The sequence below is a fragment of the Pezoporus flaviventris genome, unplaced genomic scaffold (assembly GCF_033815535.1).
Source record: "Pezoporus flaviventris isolate CSIRO_AGI_PZ_B2104156 unplaced genomic scaffold, CSIRO_AGI_Pfla_v1 ptg000013l, whole genome shotgun sequence".
In the NCBI taxonomy this organism is placed as follows: Eukaryota; Metazoa; Chordata; class Aves; order Psittaciformes; family Psittacidae; genus Pezoporus; species Pezoporus flaviventris.
The window spans coordinates 19,634,287-19,659,311 of NW_026892561.1; the positions used below are offsets into that span (position 1 = coordinate 19,634,287).

The following is a 25,025-nucleotide window of genomic DNA, read 5'->3' on the forward strand; positions in this document are numbered from 1 at the left end:
TTGATAAAGGTATAAAAAGCACAATTTTAAGGGGAAGAATGTGAAAAGGAGAGAACACAATTTAGGTCATATTTGGCCAGGATCTTTGCACCCTTCCAGTATCTCATTCAGCATGAGGGGTTGGTAACTTAGCACTTTCTTGCTATCAGAACAAGCCCACACTGAAGCTGTGTTGCCCTGGGGGTGCTGCGTGTCAGTCTTCTGCTGAAGATGGATTCTTCCTGGACCTTCTCTCCCTCTGTCATACAACCTTCTTTTCTGGCTTCCTTGGCTGCGTGATGGCTCTTTATGAAGTGCTACTGCCATGACCTGGCTTTCCTTGTTTTGTTCTCTGCAACTGGAAGATGCAAAATGCACATACAAAGAACTGGGGAGGTCTGCCACATCCCCTGCTCTCTCAGAGCTTTTTGGATCAAACCTATGTTGTATGCCTCAGTATGTTCCTTCCAGTTTGCATGCTGTCCTGTGGGACACATTTTCTAAACTGTTATTAAATATTACAAGTCATCTACCAGGAGTGTCAGTCATTGTACTTATATCCTGTGATACTGCATCTTATGAGCTTGATAGTTCTTATCTCACTTTCAGCCTCCCATAATGACCCCCACAAGCCAGGCAGGTATTTTGACAAGAGAGCAATGCTCCCAGCATACCTGCCTTTTCTCTGCCCTTCCTGCCAGGTCACTGTCCTACAGTAAGCCATGAGTGACCAGCACACTTCCTAAACATCACTTCATGGAGAGCACACTCATGATGACACTGCCCTGGGCTGGCCATGCATGTCATGCCTGACACCTTTCAGCATTTCTCCACATGTCTGCAGTGCTATTGGCTTCCACTTTCCCACCCTGTTATATTTGGGGTCCAGTAACTGCAGCAGTGACTGGTGATGCCATTTGGGTCATTGATGTCCATCCCAAGGAGTGTTGGGGGTTTCCCAGCTATACCTGCGACTGCCCCTCAGTAAACTCAGCCTTGTTATGAGGATGATACAGGGTGGAAAAAGAAGGAGGGACAGAACAGGGAATTGTGAGTGCCAAGACCAGTGATGCAGGTCCAGCACCACGATGTTGGCATGGGCACCTCTGACCATAGTAGGGGGTGTTCTAATGTGCATTTAGGCTTGCAGTGGTGCCCCAGGGCTAGTGTGTCCCCCCAGCCATGCTGTACTCCTTGGACAGTATCAGGCTCCACTCAGCTGCTGTCTATGCTGCCTGACTCTTGTGTTGTTTCTTCTCTCTCCAGGAGCTCTGGCAGTGTACTAAATGTCTTTGGTTTTCTCTCCTCATATGCTCCTCCTGCCCTTCCCACCATTCCCCCGTGGTGTCTCCATCACCCCCACTGCCCCTCACTGTCTGTCCCCATGGCATCTCCCCTTGCCCATCCTCACTGCAGGAAGGCTGGCCTCATCCTCTCACAGCTGGGGGACCTCAGCAGCTGGTGCAATGGCCTCCTGCAAGAGCCTAAGATCAGTCTCCAGCGCTCATCCCTCAAGTACCTCGCCTGCCGCTACAGTGAGATCAAGCCCTATGGGCTTGACTGGTCAGAGCTCAGCCGGGACCTCAAGAAGACATGCGAGGAGCAAACACTGAGTGTCCTTTACAATGACTATGGTGACAAGGACTACTGAGGGTTGCAGGCTCCCACTCTCACACTGGCCTTCCCATGAGCATTTGTGAGGGTTTTATACATGGACCCATGGGGGGAGGGTGTCACTGATGTTTCTGGAGGCAAAAATTTGGACCAGGGAGTGAAACCAACTGCTCTGCAGGACCGACTCAGTATTAGTTTCTTCTTCAACTTGGCCAAAAGCCTTTCTAGTTAGAAGTCTTGTGGGACACAGTTTTCTTGACTTTGTTTTATTCATTTTGCCAAGAGGTTCCTCAGCATCAGTGGAGAGGGGAGTCCGGGAGTGTGCAGCCTTCTTCTCCCACCCCATCCCTGCCCTGCCTGTGGAGACCATTCCCGAGGGCGGGGGACATCGGTCACAGGAGAAACACAGTGGCACGGGCAGGATAGGGGAGCAAGGGATGCAGGGTTGCTAATGGTTATAGCTGAGCAAAACAGCCACCGGATGGCCAGGAGGATTGGGATGTTTGAGGGTTTTCTTGCAGTTGTAAAGCATGAGGTCTGTATGAGACCCAGCTGAGTGATGCTGCCATTGAAGGGCATGGTGTCACCAGCTGGGGTGAGGAGAGAGGAGCATTGGTGAGCCCTTCTCCTCAGGCTCTTCTGTCATGGTTAAAGCCTATGTCTGCTCCAAGATGCAGAGTCCTCCAGAGCAAAAGCATCTTGTCCTCAGGGCCAGTGGTCAACTGGACATTGTGAGCTTTCTTCTTGCAGGACCACATTGCTGGGAAGTCACATTAAAAATACCTTCTTGGGGTTTTTTTACCCACTACAATAAAGACTTTGAAGCAATGTCAAACTACTGCTCAGGAGAGCCCCAGCCAAGAGATCCGCAGTCAGATGGCTCAGATGGAGCTGCCTTCTGCACCAGCTGCCCTGTAACTCTGGCATAGCCCAGGCTCCGCATGGTGAGGGGAGTGGGGTGTAGCGTACCCCACCACGGTGGTGCAGGATGATCCTGTAGGTCCTGGTCCCAGAGACAGTTCAGTGACATAGCATGGCGGGCAGGCTCCTGAGGGTGTTGTTTGCTTGCGTTCAGGCTCACATCTGCAGCTCTCACCAGTGACTCTTTTCAAGCCAGAGAACTGGGGTTGTCCTGGGACACTGGGCTTGGATCAGGGCAAAATGTTCTCAAAAACCCTTTTACCACTGATGGTGTTAGAGGCAGCAAATGGCTTCCTTTTAGCTTCAGCTTCCAGCTTGGTTTGCAGAGGAGGCATCTCTGCACTTGCCAGCTGTGCACCTTTGATCTGGACAAGCCAGGAGCCCTACAGAGGGATTTTTATGATGCCTTTTCAGAGAGAAATTTCCTTTTCATTTTTTCAGTCCTGGCAGGAGAAGTCTTCAGCCTGTCACTTGTGACTTTCTGCCTCATTTCTCCTTATACCTGCTAAGGACATGGCTTGAACATTTTCATGGTGCTGAGAGGGAAGCAGCTGCGGTCCGTGGTCCACAGCTGATCACAGCCAACAGAGTTGCATCACAGTAATTGCTCAACAGCAGTTCAGTATCTTCCTGCAGGACCACGCAATGCTTTTCTCTTCCCTTCCATGGGCAGACCTCTCCTCCAGGGACAGCTAGCCTGGATGGGGTGCTGCTGGGAGCAGGCACCAGCAGTCAGTGTTACCTGGGTGTGTCGTTTCTGTAATGAATGTGTCTAGCAGGGGTCATCAGGCAAACGCCTGCTGTTTGCAAGTCTACTGTGTCCTTTTGGCTTCTTTTCATGTGTTTCTCCTTATATTTTGATGTGCCTGATGCTGCCAAGGGCTTAGGGCTCAGAGCAAGACCAATGCCATCTCCATGCACAGGTATATGTGCAGATGTGATCTGTACTGAGCCATTGCTCCTTCTCCTTTCAGTCTCCAAGACACTTTGATTTATCTTTTTGCTTCTCCCAGCAGATGCTGTGACAACTTTTAACTTCCAGCTGGGCAGCTGACCAGAGATGGGCAAAGGGCACCTTTGCTCAGTGCCTCAGAGGGGTGCTTGGACGAAGGCTGCTCTGGCCCAGACTCAAGTTGGTTGCTCGCCAAGTAATACCGCTTACATGGCCTTTATATGAAATGCAGACTGTTTTCCTTTGGGTAGTAGACTCTTCTCTTTTATCGCTCACTAGGTGCAGCAGCAGGGATGGGAGTGGTGCAGCCTGCCAGTCACTTGCTGCAGTGCTGCCAGAAAAACCCTGGACACCCCATGCATTCACACCCGCCTAGGTCACCCTTTTGTCCAGCCCCAAGATTTGCACTGGGGCTATTCAGATATTTCTGTTCCACTTCTGTGCTCACATTTCAAAGTCCTTGCATGGTCAACCAAAACCCTGCAGTATCATCAGCCGGCTGGGCCGGACTCCCTCTGCCCCAGCGTCCCCATGGCGGGGAGATGGACCACCCTGGAGGACAAGGGGAAAGACACCCGTCCAAGCTCCTTCGGCAGCATCCCTGCACAGTTGGACAGAGCTTGGCATCCTCATCCCATGACGTAACATGCAGTCTGTGTGTGGGGCTGTGCTCCACCTGGTTGATACTGCAGCGCTCCTGCACCCGCTGTGCTGCCAGGTCCTGCTGGTGTGGCACATCTGAGGGGCCATCTTCACAATGGCCCTGGCTTTGTGAAGGCTTTGCAAGTCAGAATTTTGCTCAAACTTGGATTTTCTTGCCAGAATCCCCCAACTAACACATGAGCCCATCTCAGACAAATACCAGCAGCCTGCCATGGGAGCCCAGACCCAAGAAGGGGGTTGCACCATGGTAGCAGACCTGGCTTTGGTGAAATGTGTTGTATGGGGCTTGCTCACCCAAAGCAGCCATGGGCAAACCCCATGGCGTGCCCTTCCTTGCAGAGCTGACACCATCCATGTCTGCTGCAGGGTTCTACTGTTTGGTCTGTACAGTATTTTCTCTCTTGGACTCCTGGTTCCCCCCACGAATCCTGGGAGACTCAGAAGCTGGAGAACACACTGTTTTGTCCATCCATTTCTGCAACCTCCCTGCCCCCCCCCGCTCTCTCTTCTTGTTTTATTTCTGAATTAATGGGCAATCATTCACCTGAGATGAACCTCTGGGTTGTTATCTTTTCTTTGCTGCACCCGTCCCCCTGTAATAGCATTATTACCTTTTACTTGTCGTGGAGTTAACATATAAAGATGGTTTGGTCCTTTTCTTTACAAAGATGGCTACAATTCATGTTCCTTGATGTTCAATTAAAACTCTAATGTGATGTTTTACTACTGTAGATTGAAAGTAGGGTGCTTTAGGGTGACGTAGCCATGTGGCAAGAAACACAAAACTCTTCCAGATCACTTTAAAAAAAAAAGAAAAAAAAAGAAGAAAAAAAGGTTTTAAACAACAGCAATGAAAAAACCCCATTGTAACACTATGTAAAACTCCAGATGATAATTTAACCGACTATTAAATGGAGCTGTTAGTTATCCATGGCTCGGGCAAACTGGAGTGTTTGTTTATAGTTTTGGTCCAGTTGATGTCATCTTTTGGTAGTGGATGAAACACTCCCAGCCTTTGAACTTGGGTGCATTTTCACACAAGTTTAGCATTAGCCTGTCTGCCCCCTGGGTTAGCCTGTTCCTAAACCATTCAGTACATACAGCCAGAGCTATGTCCTGCACCTCGCCTTGCCTACCTGCTCTTGCTGGGCACAGGAAGGTCCAGATACCTGCAGGCACCTCTGGTTTTGGGGGAAAGGCTACATTTACATGTCCGTGGCAAGGGGCTCTCAGTCTTTGCTTTGCAAGCCTCCACAGATACTGGGAATTCAGACTCAGAGTCCAAAAATGCTCCTTTTAGCCTGTTTTTTCAGTATATAAGGTGGATGGGATGGTGCTCTCTGAGTGTCAGCCACCCCTTGAGAGCTTTCTGTTCCATCTGGCAGACTTCTGAGAGAGGACCAGCAGTATTACAAACACTAATATTCTACAAATGATGTGAAAATCAGTGCCTGAATGATGTGAGAGCTGCAAAGGATGCCTTAAAAGTAGCTTACAGTGCAGTGTTGTGTCTAATGCTTAGGCCATCAGGACTTGTAGGGGCTGGTCCCTTGGCCAAGCTCAATGTGTACTGCCACGCACCCTGCCAGATGCATATGAGACCTGGGGAGGGCCAGGGATTACTGTGGGCAGGCAGACAGGATGCCTGAGAGGACACGGAAGAGGGAGAATTTAGGGACTATGCACACAAATCCATAGGAAACCAGACTTCATTAAATCTCATGGAACAATTTTTTTCTTTCTCTTCCCACTGTTAAATTGCAGGAAAATAAGATAAAAATACATCCAATACTTTCCTTCTGCTATTTTCCATGCAGTTAAATGCTGTGGCTGCCACCAGCTCATTGCACAATAACCCATGGCTGTGGAATGAGACATAAGGATGAGAAGGAGGAGGAGGAGAAAAAGAGGGGATGCGTGGCAGAAAGGCATGCAGTTGCAAGCCTGAGCTGCTGTGTAAAAGAAGCAGGGTTTAAAGACAGGACAAGGGAAATCAAAGATAACAAGAAGTTGACTGTCCCCAGAAGGAATGTCATGTGTCAGAAGGTCTCAGCGTGACTGGGTCATTGCACCTTCATCAGAGCAAAATCTCCTCTGGGGTTGTCTGCTTGCAAGCAATGGGGGTGGACTGTGAGGGTGCATCACCAGCACAATGCCAGCTTTTCAGGAAGGGTTTGGTAGTCTGTGTGTGTTGGAAGTGTTGACATTGACCAGCAGTCCATATTCTCAGAAAGCAGGTACCAGAAGGGGTCACTGCATTTCAACACATGCATGAACAACATGGCACTGCTGGAGCCCACACACAAGGCACTGTGTCCCCACAGTCTTGGTGGCTGCCCTGTTTCTTAATGACTCCTCCATCATAACAACTGTCAAAGCTTTTCACATCCAGTTTCTGCTGCTGAAAGAGACACCCTACTCAACCACATGTACTCATTGTCTTGGGGACACAGGAGTTAGCATCTCTTGCCTTGAGGCTGGGTGTTTGGCAGAAGGGAGAGGATGGAATAGGGAAACAATTCTTCACTTGGCTACTGCCACAGACGGATGCTCTTTTGTTTTAAATGCAAGATGTGCAGTGGGGGTCCTTGTTGCTCGGGGCTGTGGAGTCCCCCAGTGAGCTGTCCTTCATAGGAGCAAAACTGGCCCTGGTGGAAGTGCATGGTTTTGGGGAGCTTTGCACCAGAAAGGACATCCAATGTCACCAGATGTTCCTCCTGGGACCAATGAGAGAATCCATGCAAAGACCAGAAGTGAAGCAAGGCCAGTGTGGAGCAAAGTGAGGCACATAGCCACCAGAGATGGCTGAAAGAAGAGGGAGCGGGGTTTAAAGACAGGACAATGCAAATCAAAGATAACAAGGAGCTGACTGTCACCCATAGGAATACACCCTTTGATTTTGGACATACCCATTCCAGAACCCCACCTTCTGGACATGGGGCAAGGGCCAGCCCTGCCTGCAGTCCTGCCTGCATGCCCCTGTGGCTGGAATCCCCAGCCACTCCAGCAGAGGCAGCTAGAAGGACCAAGGGCTTGCCAGGACCCCACTTGTTTCCAGCAGCAACACAAAAGCATAGCACTTCAGCTTGTTTCAATCAGGGTTGTGTACATATGGCTCCAATTGCCAGTGATGGGCAGGGCACCCTGGCTGTGGTGAGAGAAGCAGGCTGTGTAATGTGCCCAGGCACCTTGAGGTCTGCAGGGGCAGCTACTTGTCCTCAGGAGCTTTCTGCCTGCCCATGCGGCACTGCGCACCCTGTGTGAGAGGCTTTTCCTTCTATTTCCTCAGCCCATCGCTTCTCTCTGGGGCCCTTGATGCGCTCACATCAGCCCTGCAGGAGGAATGTTTGGATTTCATAGCTTTCCATAGCCTTAGCATTGCTCCCTAGGGTCCAGCAGCCCCTGACCCACTGCAAGTGCCTGTGTTTTTCAGTCCTTTTCAATCTCTGCACTTGCTCACCTGTGACTCACCTTCTCCACCTCTTGAAGCAAGGTGCATGGAGAAGGAAAGAGAAATAGCTCCTACCTAACACAGACTTGGCTTTTCAAAGGCACTGAAAAGCCACTTTGCAAAACAGCAGAGGGGCTCCTTGAGGGACCATCTTGCCCCTAGCTGATGGGGGGTAGAGGCTTGAAATGTCTCCAGTACTGGTCCATCAGAAATGCAGACTAGATGTTTTTAGCTACCATTTGTGTTTGCTTGCTCTTGGAGATGAGCTTGGCTTTTTTTTTCAGGGCCATCTTATTTGCTCAGTTGAAACAGTCTGTTTGCTCAGTCTTAAAAAAGGAAAGCAAAAAAACCCAAACCCCATAACATGGACACCAAACACCTGAACAGTGGGAATAATTAAAACCCTGTAATCCCCTTTCCCCAAAGTCTATAAATAGCAGTATTTCTTCCCAGTAAACCACCCCATGGGCCTGAGGAAGTGACCGCAGGGCAAGCTGGTCCCATTGCAGGTGGAGCCACCAGCTGTGGCCACTACAGACCATTGTAACTGGCTCCATGGCTGGCACCATGGGAGACCTGGCCAGCTGGGGCCACTGGGAACTGGGAACTGGGCACTGGGAAAGGCTCCTAGGGTGAGATGCCAAATTCCAGCCTCATGCTGTCCCTCTTCATGCCACTGGCATGATAGCCTTTCAGTGTTCGGGGTGGTGGGACTTTCAAACCTGGCTCAGATGCTCCAGGTGCCTCTGGTCCAGAGGGGATGCTCAGGTATGGCCAGGGATACACAGAGCTGTGGCTACAGCAGGCTCCATGGGTCAGGTTGCTTCATCCAATGCTACAAATCCCCAGAGCACCAGAAACACTGACTTGGCTGAGTGCGCAGAGCAAGCCAGCTGTGGGCATCTTCAAAGCAAAGTCCTGACCCAGAAGGGCCCTGTGAATGTCCCCTGCTTTGGTGACATGGGATGTTTGTGGGGTTTGGAGATGTCCATGGGTTTGGCTGGTACTATGGCATCATCTTGCCCCGGTCCCCATCACGCTTTTTGCTGGCAGTGCACTGAAGCAACAGGAGATGGGTTCCTTAAGCAGAGGAAGGCATATGGGACCAAGGGTGCTGGGAACAGCTGAACCACCTCCCTCCCCAAGCCTGGCTTCCCTTCAGATGAAGCAAAGAGGCAAAAGAGGCAGAGGATGAGAAGATTATTTATTTTTCATAGATTTTTATAAAAAATAATTATCAAATACAAAAAAAAAAATAGCAGCAGCCTCCATTGTGAATAAAACCCTAAAGGGACAAAAAACGCTCAGTGTCGCTATAGAAGAACAATATTTCAGTACGTAGAAGCTATCCATTCATGAGAAGCACAAATGCCTATCAACCAAGCCAGCACCTCTGGCCTTGCCCAGGTTCCCCTGTCCATGAGGCACGGTCCCTTCCCTGTACCCACTGGTAGCCAAACAGGTAAAATTTTGGCATTTAAACACATAAGCATGCAGCTAACACTGACACCAGGCAGGGAAGGGTTTGGCATGGCAGGATGCTGGGACTTAAAATTCCTCTTCTGTGTGTCACCTTCATCCCACATCCCCACTCTCCCCAGCTGCTGCAGGCTACCATACCTCTGCTCCTACTTCACTGGGACCCCTGGGTACCCCCTTCCCTGCGCTGTTGGAGCAGGGTGGGCAGCCTGAGCTGCACCTCCTGGGGATAATGGAACTAGAAGAGTCTCAGAGGGACTTTTTTAATTTCCTTGGGTTGTTTGAGGATTTTTGTTGGGTTTGTTGGTTTTTTTTTGACTGAAAAGTGTGTGTCAGTTAAAAAAGTGCAGCCCTCTGCCAAACTGCATTTGGGTGAAAACCCCCGGGTGTTTTACTTGTGCGTGATGGGAACAGAAATGTCAGTGTGTCCCTGCTGCCAGAGGAGATCTGGCCCATCATGTCTTTCCCCCACCACATCGCTGCCTAGACCAGGGCAGCAAGAGGTAACCTGCTGTGGGGCGATGGGGACACTTGCAATCAGGAAAAGGACTGGAGAAGGACAAGGCACCTCCTGCCTGGATGGTGGTGGATGTCCAGGCACCTCTGCCCCTACTTTTGTCCTCCGACAAAACATTTAGGAGATGCCGGAAAAAAAAGGGTCAGGAGAGCTAGGGGAGCCCGAAGGATGCCTTGACAATCCCCGGTCTCTCCACACCGTGTCACCCTCTCTCCACTCTCCGGCTCTGCATAAACCCAGGCTCCGAGCCTGCCCGTGGGGGCACCTTTGGGTCTCCTGGGCCAGCTTGCAGCTGCACACAGGAGCCTGTGTTCCTGCTCTACGCTCCCTTCTGTGCTGTCCTCTTTCTGCCCCTTTTCTCTGCCTCTTTGCAGCACAGAACCATTAGCGTTAACCCCAGCTGGAGCCAGGCAAATCCCTAGGGCAAAGCTTGGTGTCTGCAAGATGCTGACAGCACCTTGAGATCACAGCCTCCCTGCTATCTGCCCGAGGAGTGCTTTCTTGGTGTGGCCTGGCTGTTTGGCTTCTCTCTCTGTCCTCCTTCCAGCGCCCTCTTAGCAAGGAAAGGGAAATTCCCTACTCCTCCCACCCTGACCTCCGCTTTTCCCAATGATTTGTACTTCACAGCAGCATGGGTGTGTGACAAAGGATATCCTTTCTCAGCTTCATCAAGAGCAAAGAAAATATAATATATATTTATATATATTATATATATGTATATATATAATTAAGTTTAAATATTTGCAGAGAGATCACAACTACCTCGACCTTGCTAAAAGAAGCCTGTACAGCAGAGGGGGTGAATAGTGACAAAATCCAGAGCAAAGGCAGACACCCAGACACCGGACCACGACAAATGTCTGTGGCAGCGCCTGGGTTCTCTGTGTGAAGCCAAGCCCAGCGCACGGCTGAGGCAGTGCTGGACCCCTGGCTGAGCCCCTCAGCGTGCACCGGGCCCCGTGTCCCAGCTGGGTTTGGGAGGGAGCAGTGATGGGTAGGGGACTGCCACACGCCTGCCCTCTGTTGCCGCAGCTCAGTGGCCTTGACCAGTTCCCTCTGTGTGCAGTTGCCATCCCGCTGCCTGGCTCTTGCTTACACCTCCTGCCCCATCACACCCCACCAGGGACCCTTCGCTCCTCCGGTGCTCGCCTGACTGAGAGAGGCCCTTCATGGTGCTGCTACTGGTTCTCCTCGGCTGCCGGGTCGCGGCATGTGCACTCATCCTGGTCACAGTCAGCAGCAAACGGGATCACCTGGGGAGATCAAAGGGAGATGTGAGCCTCTGCTTCAAGATCCCTGGCTCCTGGCACCCCTATGCCCTTGAAGCCCTCTCCACCATCTCCAGTAAGGATAGACAGACACTCTGGGCTGTGCTCTGATGTTATTGGCATTGTGGAGACTGCCAGGCCCCATGCTCACTAAGAAAGGGGCTTGGATACAAGCTGTCCCCGGCTGAGTTTTACTCTTAGCATTTTCCTCTGTGTTAACTTGTGTTTCAAATTTCGCAACCAAGGGTCGGCTTGAGTCATGTGCCCCCCCATAGTCAAGCCCTGGGGAGAAGTCTCCCTTGGTGGGTGCGAGACATTTGGATTAAGGCTGGCAGCGGTAAGGCACCTCTAGATTTCAGTTTCACTTTTCTCCCTATTAGAAAAACCCCTTGTCCATGTCTGAGCCCATGTATCTGTCCTTCAAGCTACTCCTGGCTCTTCCAAGCTCAGCAAAGCATGGAGGTAGAGCATAGCATTATCTTCTGTAGCTCTTGAGGGAACTCAACCCAGCTGCCAGCTGCAAAGACTGACCTCCACATGACACAATATATGAGCCAGGTAGATGCATACAGTTCTTGTTCATTAAGGATTAAGAAAACCCAGACAGGCCGGAGGCTGTGTGAGCTGGAACAGCCTTCAGTGGGGCAGGCAGTGGGTCTGTCTAGGGCCGCTCACAAGCTGTGCTGCTTTGAGACGTCCCATGCAGGTAGAGCGGCTCACTGCACATTGCTTTCTCTACAACAACTCTGTGTGGCCAAGCAATCTCATGTCACCTTAGCTGGTGACAGCAGAATAAGGTGGGAGGGAGCCAGCAAAGCATCTGGTTCCTGGTTGACAGTTGTCCAGTCATGGGCCATGGGAGCTGAGAAAAGAGTTTCCTCCAAAGGTTTTATACACACCAGGCTCAGAGCCAGGAGGTTTGCTACTGTTGAAGCGCATTTGATTTTTCACAGCCTAGACCAGCAAGAGGCTGAAGTGGTTTTGCGGTGTTTAAACCCCATATTCCTGCATCTACCTTATCAGAGGTGTGCTGTAGGCTTGTGCCACAGGAGATCTGAGACCTGTGGGGGATGTGAGCTGGGGCTGGGTATCTTAGAACTATGGGACTGAATCCTCTCACCTTTCACTGTGAACCTGTCCTTTATTTTGGTCAGAGATGCTGACGTCTCAGACCTCCTGAGAGCCATGCCTTGCTCTGAGATGTCATGATATTGCTGGAAGGGTTCACTCATCACATGGGTGTAGAGCCTTTTCTGTCCTATCTCAACTGGATCTTCCCAGGATTTTATTTTAACTTCTCTGTGTGCATGCGTGATGAAAGGAAAAATGATTCAAGCTCCACAACAAAGATTGAGAAGATCCAAATTCACATATTTTTGCAGTGAGAAATTATCTCATGCCATACAATTTGTTTTGCTGTTGGACATGCTTAGGAAGGATGGGCTGTGAGTGCTGGATAGCAAGTTGGTGGGAGGGGAGGTTGTGATGCACAAAGAAGGATTTGTGCAACCCCAAAGCCAAGTTGCTCCCTCTATGCTATTCCTCCCTCCTTCCTTTCCTGGGAGAACTGGGAAAGACGTTCCATAGTGGATGGCAATGGACCATCCCAAAAATCCCCTAAATTATATGACAAGGTGACTTCTGTCTCACCATGGCTAGCACTGCATCCTATGGAAGTAATTTCATTGCATCTTGTTTCCCAAAACAAAAGGAAATCCTGTGAACCTCAGTGGGAGACGGGCTGAGCTTTCAGTCCCACTGGCCTGAGGCCAAACCCCACTGCTAATCAGTGGGATGATGTCTATCAGCTTCAGCTGGCTTTGGTTTAAAACCATGGGTTTATTCTCCATTTGTGGGAGAACTGCATTGCAGGCTTGTTTCCAAGGCCAGCAAAGCCAAAGAGCATAGCTAGCAGTCACCACTTAATCCTAAATCCTGGCCAGCACCACAGAAGATGCTCACTTACCTTCCTGGAGGACAGTGTGGAGGAGCAGCAGTCACCCCCATCATACTGGCAATATGCCCGGTTGTTGATGGTGTCGCACCAGCCATCTGCTTGGAAAGGCTAAGGCAGAGAAATGAGTCTTTGCTTAAAGGGTTGTTCAAAAGCAGAAGGTTACCCCTAAAAGTTGAGGCCCCAGGTCTCAGGCCAGCAAGGCCACTGGTGCACCTCTGGTAAGTGCCAAGGCCCAGTTCCACCACACACAGTCTCCTCTCCAAAGCCAAAGGGCACCAGAAGACTGTTATCCTAACTGATGTGTATGGAGTAGTGGGTTCTCAGAGGGCAGTAGCTGTAGTTCAAGGATCAGGGAACTGTCAGAAAGTGAGAAAGAAAATCCACATCATAGAGAGGGCCACAGCCTGAATACCACAAGTCCCCATTCCCATCTCAGTGCTTCTTCACAGAGTCCATTGCCACCTAACTAGAAGTCAGTTCACCACCTCATCTGGTTATCCACCTTCCCACGCCCCTCTCACTGTGTCTCCACCATAATCCAAATCTCTGTATGTTCACAGCTGAACAACTCTCTATAAGAACCTGACTAACTCTTCTAACACCCTTCCTACCAAAGAGCTTTGCTCTGAAGTTGAGCTTGGTGATCTGGCTTGGACAGCTAAGTACAGAAAGGCTGTTCTGAGGGTCCATAGAACATCCTGCTAGAGGATCAGTCTCAGGGAGGCAACTGCTTTATCTCCCTTGGAGTACAAGAAAGGTTAAACAAGGTCAGGAGTCTCACAGAAGTACTTGCACTCAAGCTAAGGCAAGCATTGGCAAGCCCTGGTTGCAAGGACTCTGGCTTTTCCAGAATGCTCTTGCTCTGGTTCTGATCCCTAGGAACATGTCCCCAAATTCCACTAGACTCTCCACTGGAGACTCTAGTCCTGTCAAGCCCCACTTGCCATGTTGACTAACAAGGCTACTTATTTGGTTGCCAGCTGTGACAAATGGAAGGGATCTTTATTAAGCCCCAGCTCCCTACAGGAATAATCCAACTCTGGACTGAGTAGAGAGGGCATTAACCTGCTGATAACCAGAAGTATTGGTAATGTGGCCACCTTCCAGCTTAAGTCTTGGCCATCTTCCTCCTCATTTCTCTTCTTTGTGGCCCAAATCTCACTCTCTGTAAGGAAATTATATGGTTGAGTGGTGGGGGATTCTACATTGCCAGAATAATGGTGGGTCCTCTTTGCATGGAACAGCCCAGTGCCTTTAGCTGCTCTCTTGTGAGTTACTGGTCCGGTCTCCCTCAACAACTAGGGATTTGCAGAGCCCAGCTTGCCTTGGAGCAGCTCAGATGAATGCTCCATCACTACAAGCTTTCTTTACTTTCAGCTCTAACATGGAAACAGAAAGCTATTGCAGAGGAATAGCTTTCTGTTCAGAAATGTTAAATGGCACAAGCAGCCATTCAGAAATCCATTTTATTGTTGTTTAGTTACATGAGTCATCATAAAAGAGAAACAAGCAACTGAGGCTGAGAAGCAGCCAACTAGGGCTGAGAAACAATGCTGTACAACTGGTGCAACCAAACAACGTGCATGTGAAGCACCTGCAGTGAGCTGTCAGGAACAATCCACAGCCGAGGTTTATCACAGATACACATTACCACTGCCAAGCAACAACCAAATGTGCTAGCAGAATGGAGAGGCCATTCATTAACTGAGTGATTAGTAATGAAATGTTTCTCCTGCTTCAGGCTCTGTGATGGTAGCTACCTCTCAACCATCATGGCCAAACTCCAAGATGACTGCTGCCATCAGAAAGGGCTCTTGGTGGAAACCTGGCCACCCTTTTACTCATGAAAGCAGCTGACCCATTTCACTGAACCTGGTAGCCCCAGATGACAATTAGGCTTCAGAAAACATGCAGACCCAGCCTTTGATGGACACTTGGCTGTAGCACCTCTAAACTAAATGACAGCCAGCTGAAAAATGTCACCATACAGTGACAGTCCTGCATCCACTGCACCAAAGCCAACATGTGGGACTGGAGATAATGCCAGTAACTCACAGGAAAAAAAACATGCCAAACCGAGGGAACTGATGTGGCTTTTTGTCACTGTGACTCACAAGGAACAGAAATTAGCTCAATGCAGCCTAATGACACTTCAGGAATTAGCAGCAGGGATTATGGCAAACCACTGAGTCTCTCTGTACTATCAGTACCATAGCCCCTGGGGCCAAATCCAGGAAGCCACAGAGAGATTGCATTTGCCTGGAAGGTCTCATGAGAGAAGAAGAAAGAGTGCACATTCCTACAGTTGGGAAATTGAGGCACAGTCATGTTAGGTAGCTCACTCAAAAATAAGAAGGGATTTGGCTCCTATTATTGCTGTCACAAACCATGTCCAGAGGAGACCAGGGTACAATTTCACCAAGGCAGTAGGGTTAACACTCCTCTTCCATTGAAAAGCATCAGTGGGTCTTAAATGATAGTGATCAAAGAAGGTCTCTAAGCCACGAAGCAGCTTTGAGCACCAGAAGGACTGGGGCAGGGATGCTGAGGCTGTCCAGTGCAGGGATGCAGGCAGGGTCCAGCCAGGGCTGCTGGCAGGAAAGAGCTCTTCTGGGTGTGAGCTGCTTTTGCAGCCTTCCACATGGTAGAGTTTTTCCTTGAGCTTTGCTCCATATGTCATGACTCACTGGCAAAACAACCCCCGCCACTTCGGTAGTTTCCATACAATTATGGGGAGGTTTGCCCATCCCGGCTGCACAGGTCTGAAACGATTTCCAGATCTTGTGTACAAGGTGTGTGTGGGGGGAGAGACAGGGACAGAATGGGGAAGGAGAGGCTCTCAGTTTCTCTCTACACCTATTAGGGCTAATTGCCCCCTCCTCTCAACCCGCCGGAGCCCGTACCCCACCCTAAACAAATACAGGCTCCTATGGCAACACTTGTTGGGGAAACTTAACAACTCATGCTCCAAATTACATTGGAAAAACATATGAAGGGAAAATAAAAAATGACTAATTGGACTCAAGGCTCAAGAGAGCTAGGCACAGGGTTCGGGAACTGCTGTCCCTGCCCCTCACCCGGTGCCTGCAGAACACAGTGAGTCCCGCTGCTTCACCTCGTCAAGAATCTCCACCTGGCTTCATCTTTGCAACCAGCAAGAGCAAAGTAAGGTTCCAGTGGGTCACCCCTGAGGGCACAGGTGCTTTTGCACTTGCAGCAGTCTTATTGTTCTTGCAAGAGTCATGGCAAGGGAGGACATGGGCAATGCAAAGAGGAAAACCCATAGAGACTCTCTTCAGCCTGTGCTTGAGCCATGTGGCTCTAGAGAAAGCAATGCCAGTGGTGGGAGAAGGGAGGTTTTCCCCTGTTGGTGACTCGCAGAAACACCCAATGTTTTAAGATGGCAGGAAAAAAGAAAACACCAATGTCCAACCATGCCATGTGAAGGCAATGGATGTGATCAAGGGAAATCGCCGGCTAGGATTCTGTCTCCAAAATATGCATACTCCAGTGCAGGGGAGAAAAGAGCTGGTTGAAATGGCTCGTATAAACTAGGAAGAAATGAATAAGGTGACTGCTGCAACTGCTCCACACTGTGTTAAGTGGTAGGGAGCTGCTCAGTTAGGCGGCGTGCCACCGAGGCAGCCAGGGAGCTGGGCTGTGTCAGCGAATCTCCCCACTCGCGCCATTCATCTTCCTTGTTTATTCAGACAGGAGCTTCAGCGGGGCGTGTGTTAGCACGTGGAGGTGCAGCATCTGGCGCTGCCCAGCCTGAGCCCTGCGCTGCCGGCATAAAAATAGCAACCACGAATCAAGAGCTTGGCAATTTAAATAGGCTAAAAAAACACAGGCTCCCAAAGCTGGGAATAGGCACGAGTGAAAAGAGAAAAAATTAAAGAAAAAAAAAGAGGGAAAAATATTTCAGGCAAATGAGGGATATGAGAGAGGACTAGTTATATCCTGCTGCATCCCAGGCAGAAGCATCTCAGAGGGCTTGGTGGTGAGGTTTCTCTTGAGGCTGATGGGAGATGCCATGCAGGGAACAGCATCTGCGCACAGCGTTTTCCCACCGTCCGTGCAGAGTCCCTGGGGCTGGGGCCAAGCTGGATGGCTCCCTCCCCAGGGCTGCCGTACGCCCAGCAGGAAGCCCCCAGTGCCATCAGCGAGGGAGGCAGGGTCCAGATGCTCTTCTTCAAAGCCACCCTGTATGTAGGTTGATTCACTGTGAAAGAACGTCAAAGGGTGCAACAGAATGAGGGAAAGATGAAGCATGAAGAATAAACCACAGATTCCATCAGTATCATACATATTTTAGTGCTGTGTCACAGGCATTTGGTGAACACTATGTCCCAGGAATGCAGGTTTTGCTCTGGTTGAGCAGACCTGAAGGCCCAGTACCTTTCTTTTGGCATTCCAGATTCTTTGGAGGAAGGTGGAATAAAGAAAAACCAGTGTGCACCTGCCCAGTTGTGTAACCGAAGAGCTGTAAGACTCTACTGCGCTGCTGTTGTGATGGAAAGTGCTTGTGGTTTCTGTCTGTCCATAGCTACAGAAAGCCGAGATCCCAGTTTCAGGAGATCAAATCCAGCCTTAATAAGCAAAATGTTTCCCCCCAGCCTTCATGAGGCTGTGCAGGTCCTGAGCCTTGCGACTGTGCTGATCCCATCCAAGGAGAGTACAGTTTGCTTTTATGCTGCTTCTAAGTCAGCACAGATTTTGCTGTTCTTTCATCCTTCCCTTTGGGCACCAGCATTGACCTTGAACCCTTTGCAGGCTGAGATGACCACAAGCAACCCTGCAGCTAAGGAGGTCCAGTTGTCTTTGTCCTTGGCTGTTGCTTTCAAAGCAGCTCCCAAAGAACAGGGGAACCATCATTTTGGCAGGGAGACTTGTGGGGACCAGCCCTGGGAAAGCTGCCACTACTGTCAGATGCACACCCTTGCATATCAGCTTCACTGCCATTTATTCCACTCTTGCAACAGATGAGCCATTAGTGGTTGAATGATCAGCTGGAGGAGACAGGAGGGAGATGGCATGACAGGAAAGATGGGAACAGGGCTGGGCAATAAGCATCTGCTGGGGAAATGTCTCCCTCCACTGTGCACATGGTCTTTCAGGAGCCTTGCAAGGTTTTCAAGAGCAAGTCCCCAGAGGCATCAGTGTGTGCTCAGCATCAGAAATGAAGAAGTAGCAGTGCCAGGCTTTCACGCACAGCTGGAAACCTCAGACCATATGGTGGTAGAGGGATGTCAGCCCAATCCGGGGCTCACTGAACCATGGGACTGAACCTGGAGCTGTCCTACAGTTGGAGACCACTGCAGTTTCAGGGGTCTAAGACATGCAAGAGAAGCCACGTTCCAGAGGCAAGCCACTGCATGTGGCAGGGGGGAGCAGGCATAGGTGCATGGGGAAAGGAAAGCACTGAGAGGCTGCTGCAGCCCTTGGACAGGGATAGGCAGAGGGCAGCTTCTCCCTGACAGATGCCTTTTCTTCCTTCCCACCTCAGCCACTAGCCAAGGTATTTCAGAAAGCTCTGGGAGGTCCCTGGGAAGACTGGAAGAGTACCCAAAGCCTTGTTAGAAGTCTGGTTCACTTAAGGCCCCTATGCATCCACCACGCAAGATTGGGTGCCTGGAAATTCCCCTTCCCATCCCTGCCCACATACCTCCGACATTGTTCCAAATCACTGTTTCCCTGCAGAAAACTGGGGCTGGTGTCAGTCCCTCCAGCCACAGACGTGGCAGGAGCTAGTCAAAGCGATGCTATAGCGCAGTGTCCCCAGGACACATCCCTTTCCTTGCACACACACACACTCATGCTGGTGAGGCAGAGAGCCCGGCCATTCTTGGCTCCCCCTGCTTGCCCAGGGAAGTTGACTGGGAATGCAGACTGTGGGAGGAAATGACAATGTTCATTGTTTGGATTAAATATTTTTCTTGGCCCATTCTCCATTGCAGTGTGCCTTTTATTTCATTATTTTTTCTCCCCCCCTCGACACCCCAAACACATTCACTTTCCCTCTCTCCTTCCTGAGGCTCTCCAGCAGCAAGGAGGAAATCAGCTCTGCAAAACACAAAGAGGGACGGAGAGGGGACAGGGCTGGCTTCTGCTCAGAAAGCTTTTTGGTATGCCTCACTGCCTGAGCCATTCAGAAGCAGCCAGCAAGCTCTACCTGGCCCATTGCAGCCAGGGAAGCAGGGTGAGCATCACTCAGAGGAGAGCTCCAGAAATCTGGCAAGAGGAGCCAGGGACAAAGTGGCCTGAAGAAGGGAAAAGAGACACAAATTACTACAGACTTCATGCTTCATCCACTCTTTCTGTGTCTCCCAGGTTCTGCCCCCTGAAGTGTCCCTCTGCTCCTTTTGGACCAAGGCAACCATCCCTTGGAGTCACATGCCTGCAGGATGGCTTGTCTGGAGACATCATGGACCTGCCCTGTCACCTCAGACACAGCCAGAAAGCAAAATGGAGAAATGCCAATTGTTTCTGAGCTTGCTGGTGTCCCCAAGCTGCTTGTTTGTCAGCTCAGCATGCAGACTGCTTTCATCACATCTCAGATCTTCAGGAATATCTGCTCCAGCTCCAACATCCTCCTCCCCAGGCCTCACTAAGAAAACTGAGGTTTGCTGCTTGAGAAAGTACTCCATACACTCGAAGGAATGCTTCAAGGAAGAGGTGATAGACAAGAAAGCAACATCCTGCTGTCTGGTTTCAGCCTGTGTGCCACCACTTGTACTGCCATGCCCAAGGCAAGCAAAAGCCCAGCTCCCAGCAGTCTTGGTACGCGGCTCTAGGCGTTCCTTACACAAAGGGAGTTCCTTGGACATGGGTTTCCTGCAAACATCTAGGCCTTGTTTGAATCAGTCTGGATTGAGTTTGGACAGGATCAGTGTCTGAAGGGGGATGGACAGCAGAGAGGTTAGATTTCTGCTTGGTCTCCAGCCTGAATGATGCTGTAGATGACCATACCAGGAGACCAGGTCCTTGCCTTCGTGTGTGAAAGTGCTCCTGTGTCCCAAGACAAGATTTGGCTTGGACACACTTCTGCGACAGAAGTATGTGGCCCTTAGGGCTACTGAATGGGGATGCATCTCTATCCCTGGTTTGCTCTGTGCCTTGCTCCTCAGGGACCCCATGTCACGGCAGACAATGATCTGTGAAGGGCTTTGCCATAGTCTATGGAAGCAAAATTGAAGAAAAGGCTGGAAAGCTGGTGCAGATGAATACCACAGCAACGGAGGTCTTTGCTTCCATAGAAGCATCTGTGTCCGTGATTGATTTATTCACAGTGGGATGCTTAGCCTTGTCCTTTTTACACCCTGATCTCAGTGCTAACAGGAGCAGAGAAACAGAAGCAGGAAAGAACAAGTGAAGAGGAGCAGAGGAAGTTGTCATGTGTCAACAGTGCTCCTGGCAAGCATGGCGATTTCTGGAGATGGGTTCTAGTGCTCACCGTTCACAGGGATGCTTCTGCGTGCAAGAGAGAAGCTAGGACTTCCCATGCCATAAGTACCAGCCTGCAATCCTGCCCTCAGCAGCTCGCCTGCTGCATGGATTAGATCTCCTGCCAAGCCATTTGTGCAAAATATGTTGCAGGATAGAACGGGTTATGGAAAACAAGCCCTGAAAACCACAAGGGCCTCCTGACCCACTTGTATCTGGTTTCTGCCAAGTTCTTGTTACAGATCTTAAACAGAAAGAAAAACAATGTACAAAGGATGAAGGAGCTGAAGGAGAATGAATATTCGTGTTGGAAGAACAGTTGGCTGGACTATGTTTGGGGATGTTTGTTTATTATCAGAAGCAACTCATAGGTTTTTATTTCAGCTTTCAGTGGCTTGACACTCCCTCTGTGTCACCAGCTGCATGTCTGAGACCGCCAGGAGAGGGGAAAGAGGGACATGGATACGGATGGAGGATGGCACCTGAGCTGAAAGAGGTAGAGAAGCAGCCAGGGCATCCCGAGTGCAGACCAGCCTGTACAATGAGGCCTGGGGGAGCTGAGGTTGCCTCCACCTTTTTGAGCCTCCACCACCACTGTTGATGTGCCTGGATGCTACTCATGCCAAAAGGCCCCCATTTTTCAGGGCTCCTTAAGCCTGTCCCTGCAGGCAGGAGAGTGGCGTCCGTCCCCTGTCCTTGCACCATGCTGGTGTGTGACCATTCTATTTCCCTCTGCTTTGTCTTTTAAGAAAATCAAGTGTCTATAATCACACTCTAACTGTGTGCAGGGGACAAAGATCTTCTCATAGTTTAGGAGAAGTATGCCTCAGCTGAGATTTTTGGAAGAGATATAAATTTATTTGGGCTCATCCTCTGGTAGGATACAACCCAAGCTAAGCATCCCATGCTGCTCATGCCAAGAGCAGCACGAAAACGTATTTAGTAGGTATGTAGCGAGGTCTTGCCTTCTACCTATCCAGCACGGAGGGCTTTGCCTTCACCAGTCAGAGGCCAGGTCTGATCCAGAAGAGACCACCACCTGCAGTCCATGCTCCTCATGCTCCCCCATCATTTGCACTTGCTACATTAAGCATGGTGGAAGGTATAGCCCTGCCTGGTCCTTTCGGTATCTGTTTGTGGCCCTGATGTCCACTGATTTGTAACTTAAAACTACTACTCACCCCTGCAGCCTCATGTGGACAGACAGTGCACAGTACTCACTGTGTCCAAAGCACTTTCCTTCACCTGTCTGGAACAAATCCCTTGCCAGTCCCAGTGAGGGCTCCCCAATTCTTCATCCGTCCTACCTAGCACCTCTGTGACTTGGCAAACCTCCAGCCACCTTCTGTTCTCCAAAGCTGGTTTAGGGTCTCCTTGAAGGGTAGCTGTGGCATCCCCTTAATAATTTTGAATATTTTTTCCAACAGTGCTGCATCCTCTTGAGATGTGTAGGCCAGCATGTACTATCCAAAACTGGAATGTACCAGAATCTAGGGCAGTCCTGTTTGGTCCCCTGGATTGCAGTGGTTTTAAACTTTGGCATTGGTGAGACCCCTGACGGAATAGCAATCATGTGGACTGCCTCTTGCCTGCTTGCAAGAGCAGCAGTCACATCCAGTTGGTTCCTCTCTGCTTTTTCAAAGCCAGACAGCAGACAGAGGAAGAGTGCAAGATGGATAAAGATGTCATGGAATGCTCTCACAGGGACAAGAGATGAGAAAGTGATGATGTGAGCATCACAAGAGAGTGAATGAATTCTGGCCATGTTCTAATACCTAGTTGCTCTAGACAGCCTCCTTGGAGAAGCTGGGGTGCCTGTAGTCCCCATTGCCTTAAGCCGCAGGAGTGCAGAAGATCTCTTTCCCAGAGTGGAGCATCCCACCATGTTTCTGCCTGGTTTCCTGTGCTGAGCTTTGTCATGCTACAAAAGCCCCCCCAGGTCTGGGAGGAGGGACAATCAAGGCACCCTAGCCTGCTTAATGGTGAGGAACAGAGGCAGCTGCCTGCAGCTGGAGCCCAGATGCAATGATTTGCCCAGGGAGGGAGTTGCACGCTGTCTCCTGTCACATTACAGCACAGCAGGACCCTGAACTTGGATAAGACTTACCATGCCCCCTATTGCATGTGCTTTCAAAGGGGTTAATTCTGGCTGACAAATGCTGGACACAAGCCGAGCGAACATTTTGTGCATGCTGCTGGGAAGAGCTAAGGACCCATCCGGGTCCTTGCCTACCTATTAGATTGCGAGATTCAAGAACGTCTTGCAACCACAAACACACTTCAATCCCTATCTCATCATTTCCATTGTAAATGGGAAACCTCAGGAAAACCACAAAACAGGGAACAGATTAGTGTTTACGATTGTGATAACATGACCAGCAGCACACACAAGGGCTGTGAGACCTTGTCCTCATGTGGGGAAGACCTGAGAAATTCCCAGCACCTCATGCTCACAGCAGCTTTCTGGTATGGCCCATCCTCACCCAGGACATGAGGATAAGACCTCAAGCCAAAGTCTCTGCACATTCCCTCAGCACACAGGCAGGGCTGTTCAGAGCAAAGCACAGCAAAGCCAACCTCAACCAGAGAAGGCACTGAGTCACCTCAGGAAGGAAATTGCTGTATGTGGAGGCACACCACAGGTATAGTAGCTCTTGTTCAGATCCAGCCATACCAGTATGAAGCTCTGCCTCCCAGTGATCTGTCCAAAGCATGCTGCCTTCAATCCCTTGCAATAAACTCTTTGCATATTCACACAATAACGAAACAGAGCTAGAGGTGGAGGTGAGGTCATCATGTTGCAAAATGTAATTGTTCCCCAGCAAAGCCTGCCCACATTCACTCTGACCACTGCAAGAGCACCCTGTCTTTCTCCGAGTGTATTTGAACAGCAGAGTGATAGTTACTCCATCCTGTGAGTAACACTAAAATTGATGACAACATACCTGATCTTTTCCACCTAAACCACAGCCACAATGTGAGCCACAGGAGCCCCTGCGGTGGGAGACAGAGGGATGCAGAGCTAGTGAGCTGCACAAACTAGGAGATGTGCTATAGCAGACACACTCAGGCACAGACTATTTTGGAACATGGTGGGAATAGTCCAAGGGAGCAACCTGGATCTCTGTACATGCTGTATCCTCTTTTGAAGACAACAGCCTCACTTGCTCTTTGGCACAGGAGGAGGATAAGCAGAGAGGCGGTTACCTTGTGATGGCTTAAGAGAACCTGCCCCAGATGTTGCAAACACCTCCCAAGCACACCCAGCAGATGAGAACACCAGGACCATGAGCACCTCCTCCCAGATCAAGCCAGGGAGGGGGGGTTTCTCTCTTCCTCTCTCCACTCAGCCCCAAGCTCCTTCCCGCAGTGCTGCCATCTGTTTTTCTACTGATGGCAGGGGATGAGATGTTCCACTGGCCCTCGAGAGGCAAAGCATGCTCGGCACTAACTCATATTCCTGATGGGCTCCTGGAAGGGTCCCTTACCGAAATACGTGCCTCCCTGCTCTGGTGATGGGGAACTTGGCAAGGCACAGTGGGAGACCAGGAGGCAGATGGATGACCAGATTAATGGAAAGAGAAGGGAAGTGGGAAGAGAAGCAACAGATGAGCAGACAGGCTGATCTGCTGCCAGCATACAATAAAGATGAGTGAGAATCCCTCTAATGCCATTGTGTGGTGACCTGAACTTTCCAACATGAGGCAGGGCTCCAGCTGGGACTGGAAAAGTTGGGTCTTGGCTACTGCTCCCATGCCGCAGCCTGAGGTGTCTCCACCAGGGAGAGACAGTACAAGCAGCCAGGTGTTCTGGATTTCTCTTACATAGGGTTGTTCCCCAACTGAAGCATCCAGATGAGAAAGCTTCCTCATCCAACACACTCTTGGCACTCAATGGAGAGGCAATGGCATCTCTAAGGAGTGACTCACACATGAGGTGACCTGGGCAGTCTACTGGAACAGCACTTTACTGCCCAGTAGAGGGGATAGGCTGGGATCCCAAAGAGTTTTTCTCCAGTAAGGGATTACTGTGAAATGAGGGGGAATGTGGGACTAAGAAGCCCCATGGACATAGCAAGTCAAGCCGAACCACATCAGACCCAGCAGAGGCTGTGTTCTGTCCCTGCAGGACATTGTTTGTGCAGGTAAATGAAGGGAGGAACAAGAAAAGGAGATGGGGGGGCACCATGCACCACAGATAGGTGACCAGTTATATTCCATCTCTACACAAATCTTGTTGTCTGATGTCCTCACATCCTGCAAGAGATTGAGTCCCAAGTTAAACAGCCTCTGAGAACCGCAGTGTTTTTGGTCACAAGGATGGGGACAGAAGAGGTATAGGAATGAGAATGGAAGCCAGAGAGATGAGGTGAAAACAACATTCAGGGCATTTTCTGTGGTCAAATATGTACGGGGAGGATGGATGGGATACTGGTAACACCTCCCTTCTTCCCAGTGCCGAGCAGCAGCTCCCAGAGAAGTATTTTGAATGAGACACGTTTGATAAGAGTTACTCTTTATGGCAAGACAATGATTACTATAAAACACATGTGAAAAAAAGTTATCTAGGAAGACCTGCCTTATCAATTTAACCTTAACAACTTGCAGCATCATAGAAGAAAACACAATGAAATGAGTAATCAAAGACATGTACGTGAGAAGTGAGGAGGAGAACAGAAAGAGGCAGCTGTGAGCTGTATCAAAAAAGGAGAGCATCAGCTGAAAGAAACTATCCGAGGACGAATCTTCAGTAGTATTACAGTGAGTGCCTGTGACCTTAAA

At 50.0% G+C, this 25,025-nt stretch overlaps 2 protein-coding genes across 3 annotated transcripts in view; one reads left to right on the plus strand and one right to left on the minus strand.

The window, feature by feature from the left end:
* The window catches only part of ASTN1 (astrotactin 1), a 53,088-nt gene extending 51,064 nt beyond the window's left edge, over positions 1–2,024 (plus strand). The window contains exon 23 of one of the 2 annotated variants that reach the window (XM_061452046.1): positions 10–511. In XM_061452046.1, coding sequence (XP_061308030.1) covers positions 10–127 — 118 coding nt within the window. In that variant the 3' untranslated portion in view covers positions 128–511. Of the gene's footprint in view, positions 1–9; positions 512–1,395 lie in introns of those variants that run through there. The other variant, XM_061452044.1, reaches the window with a different exon arrangement.
* Positions 2,025–10,244: 8,220 nt separating this feature from the next.
* Positions 10,245–25,025, minus strand: part of PAPPA2 (pappalysin 2) — an 86,648-nt gene continuing 71,867 nt past the window's right edge. Inside the window, exons 21-22 of the mRNA XM_061452042.1 lie at positions 12,811–12,909; positions 10,245–10,829 (exon numbers count right to left, since the gene is read on the minus strand). Of these exons, the coding sequence (XP_061308026.1) occupies positions 10,755–10,829; positions 12,811–12,909 (174 nt within the window). The 3' untranslated portion in view covers positions 10,245–10,754. The remainder of the gene's footprint in view (positions 10,830–12,810; positions 12,910–25,025) is intronic.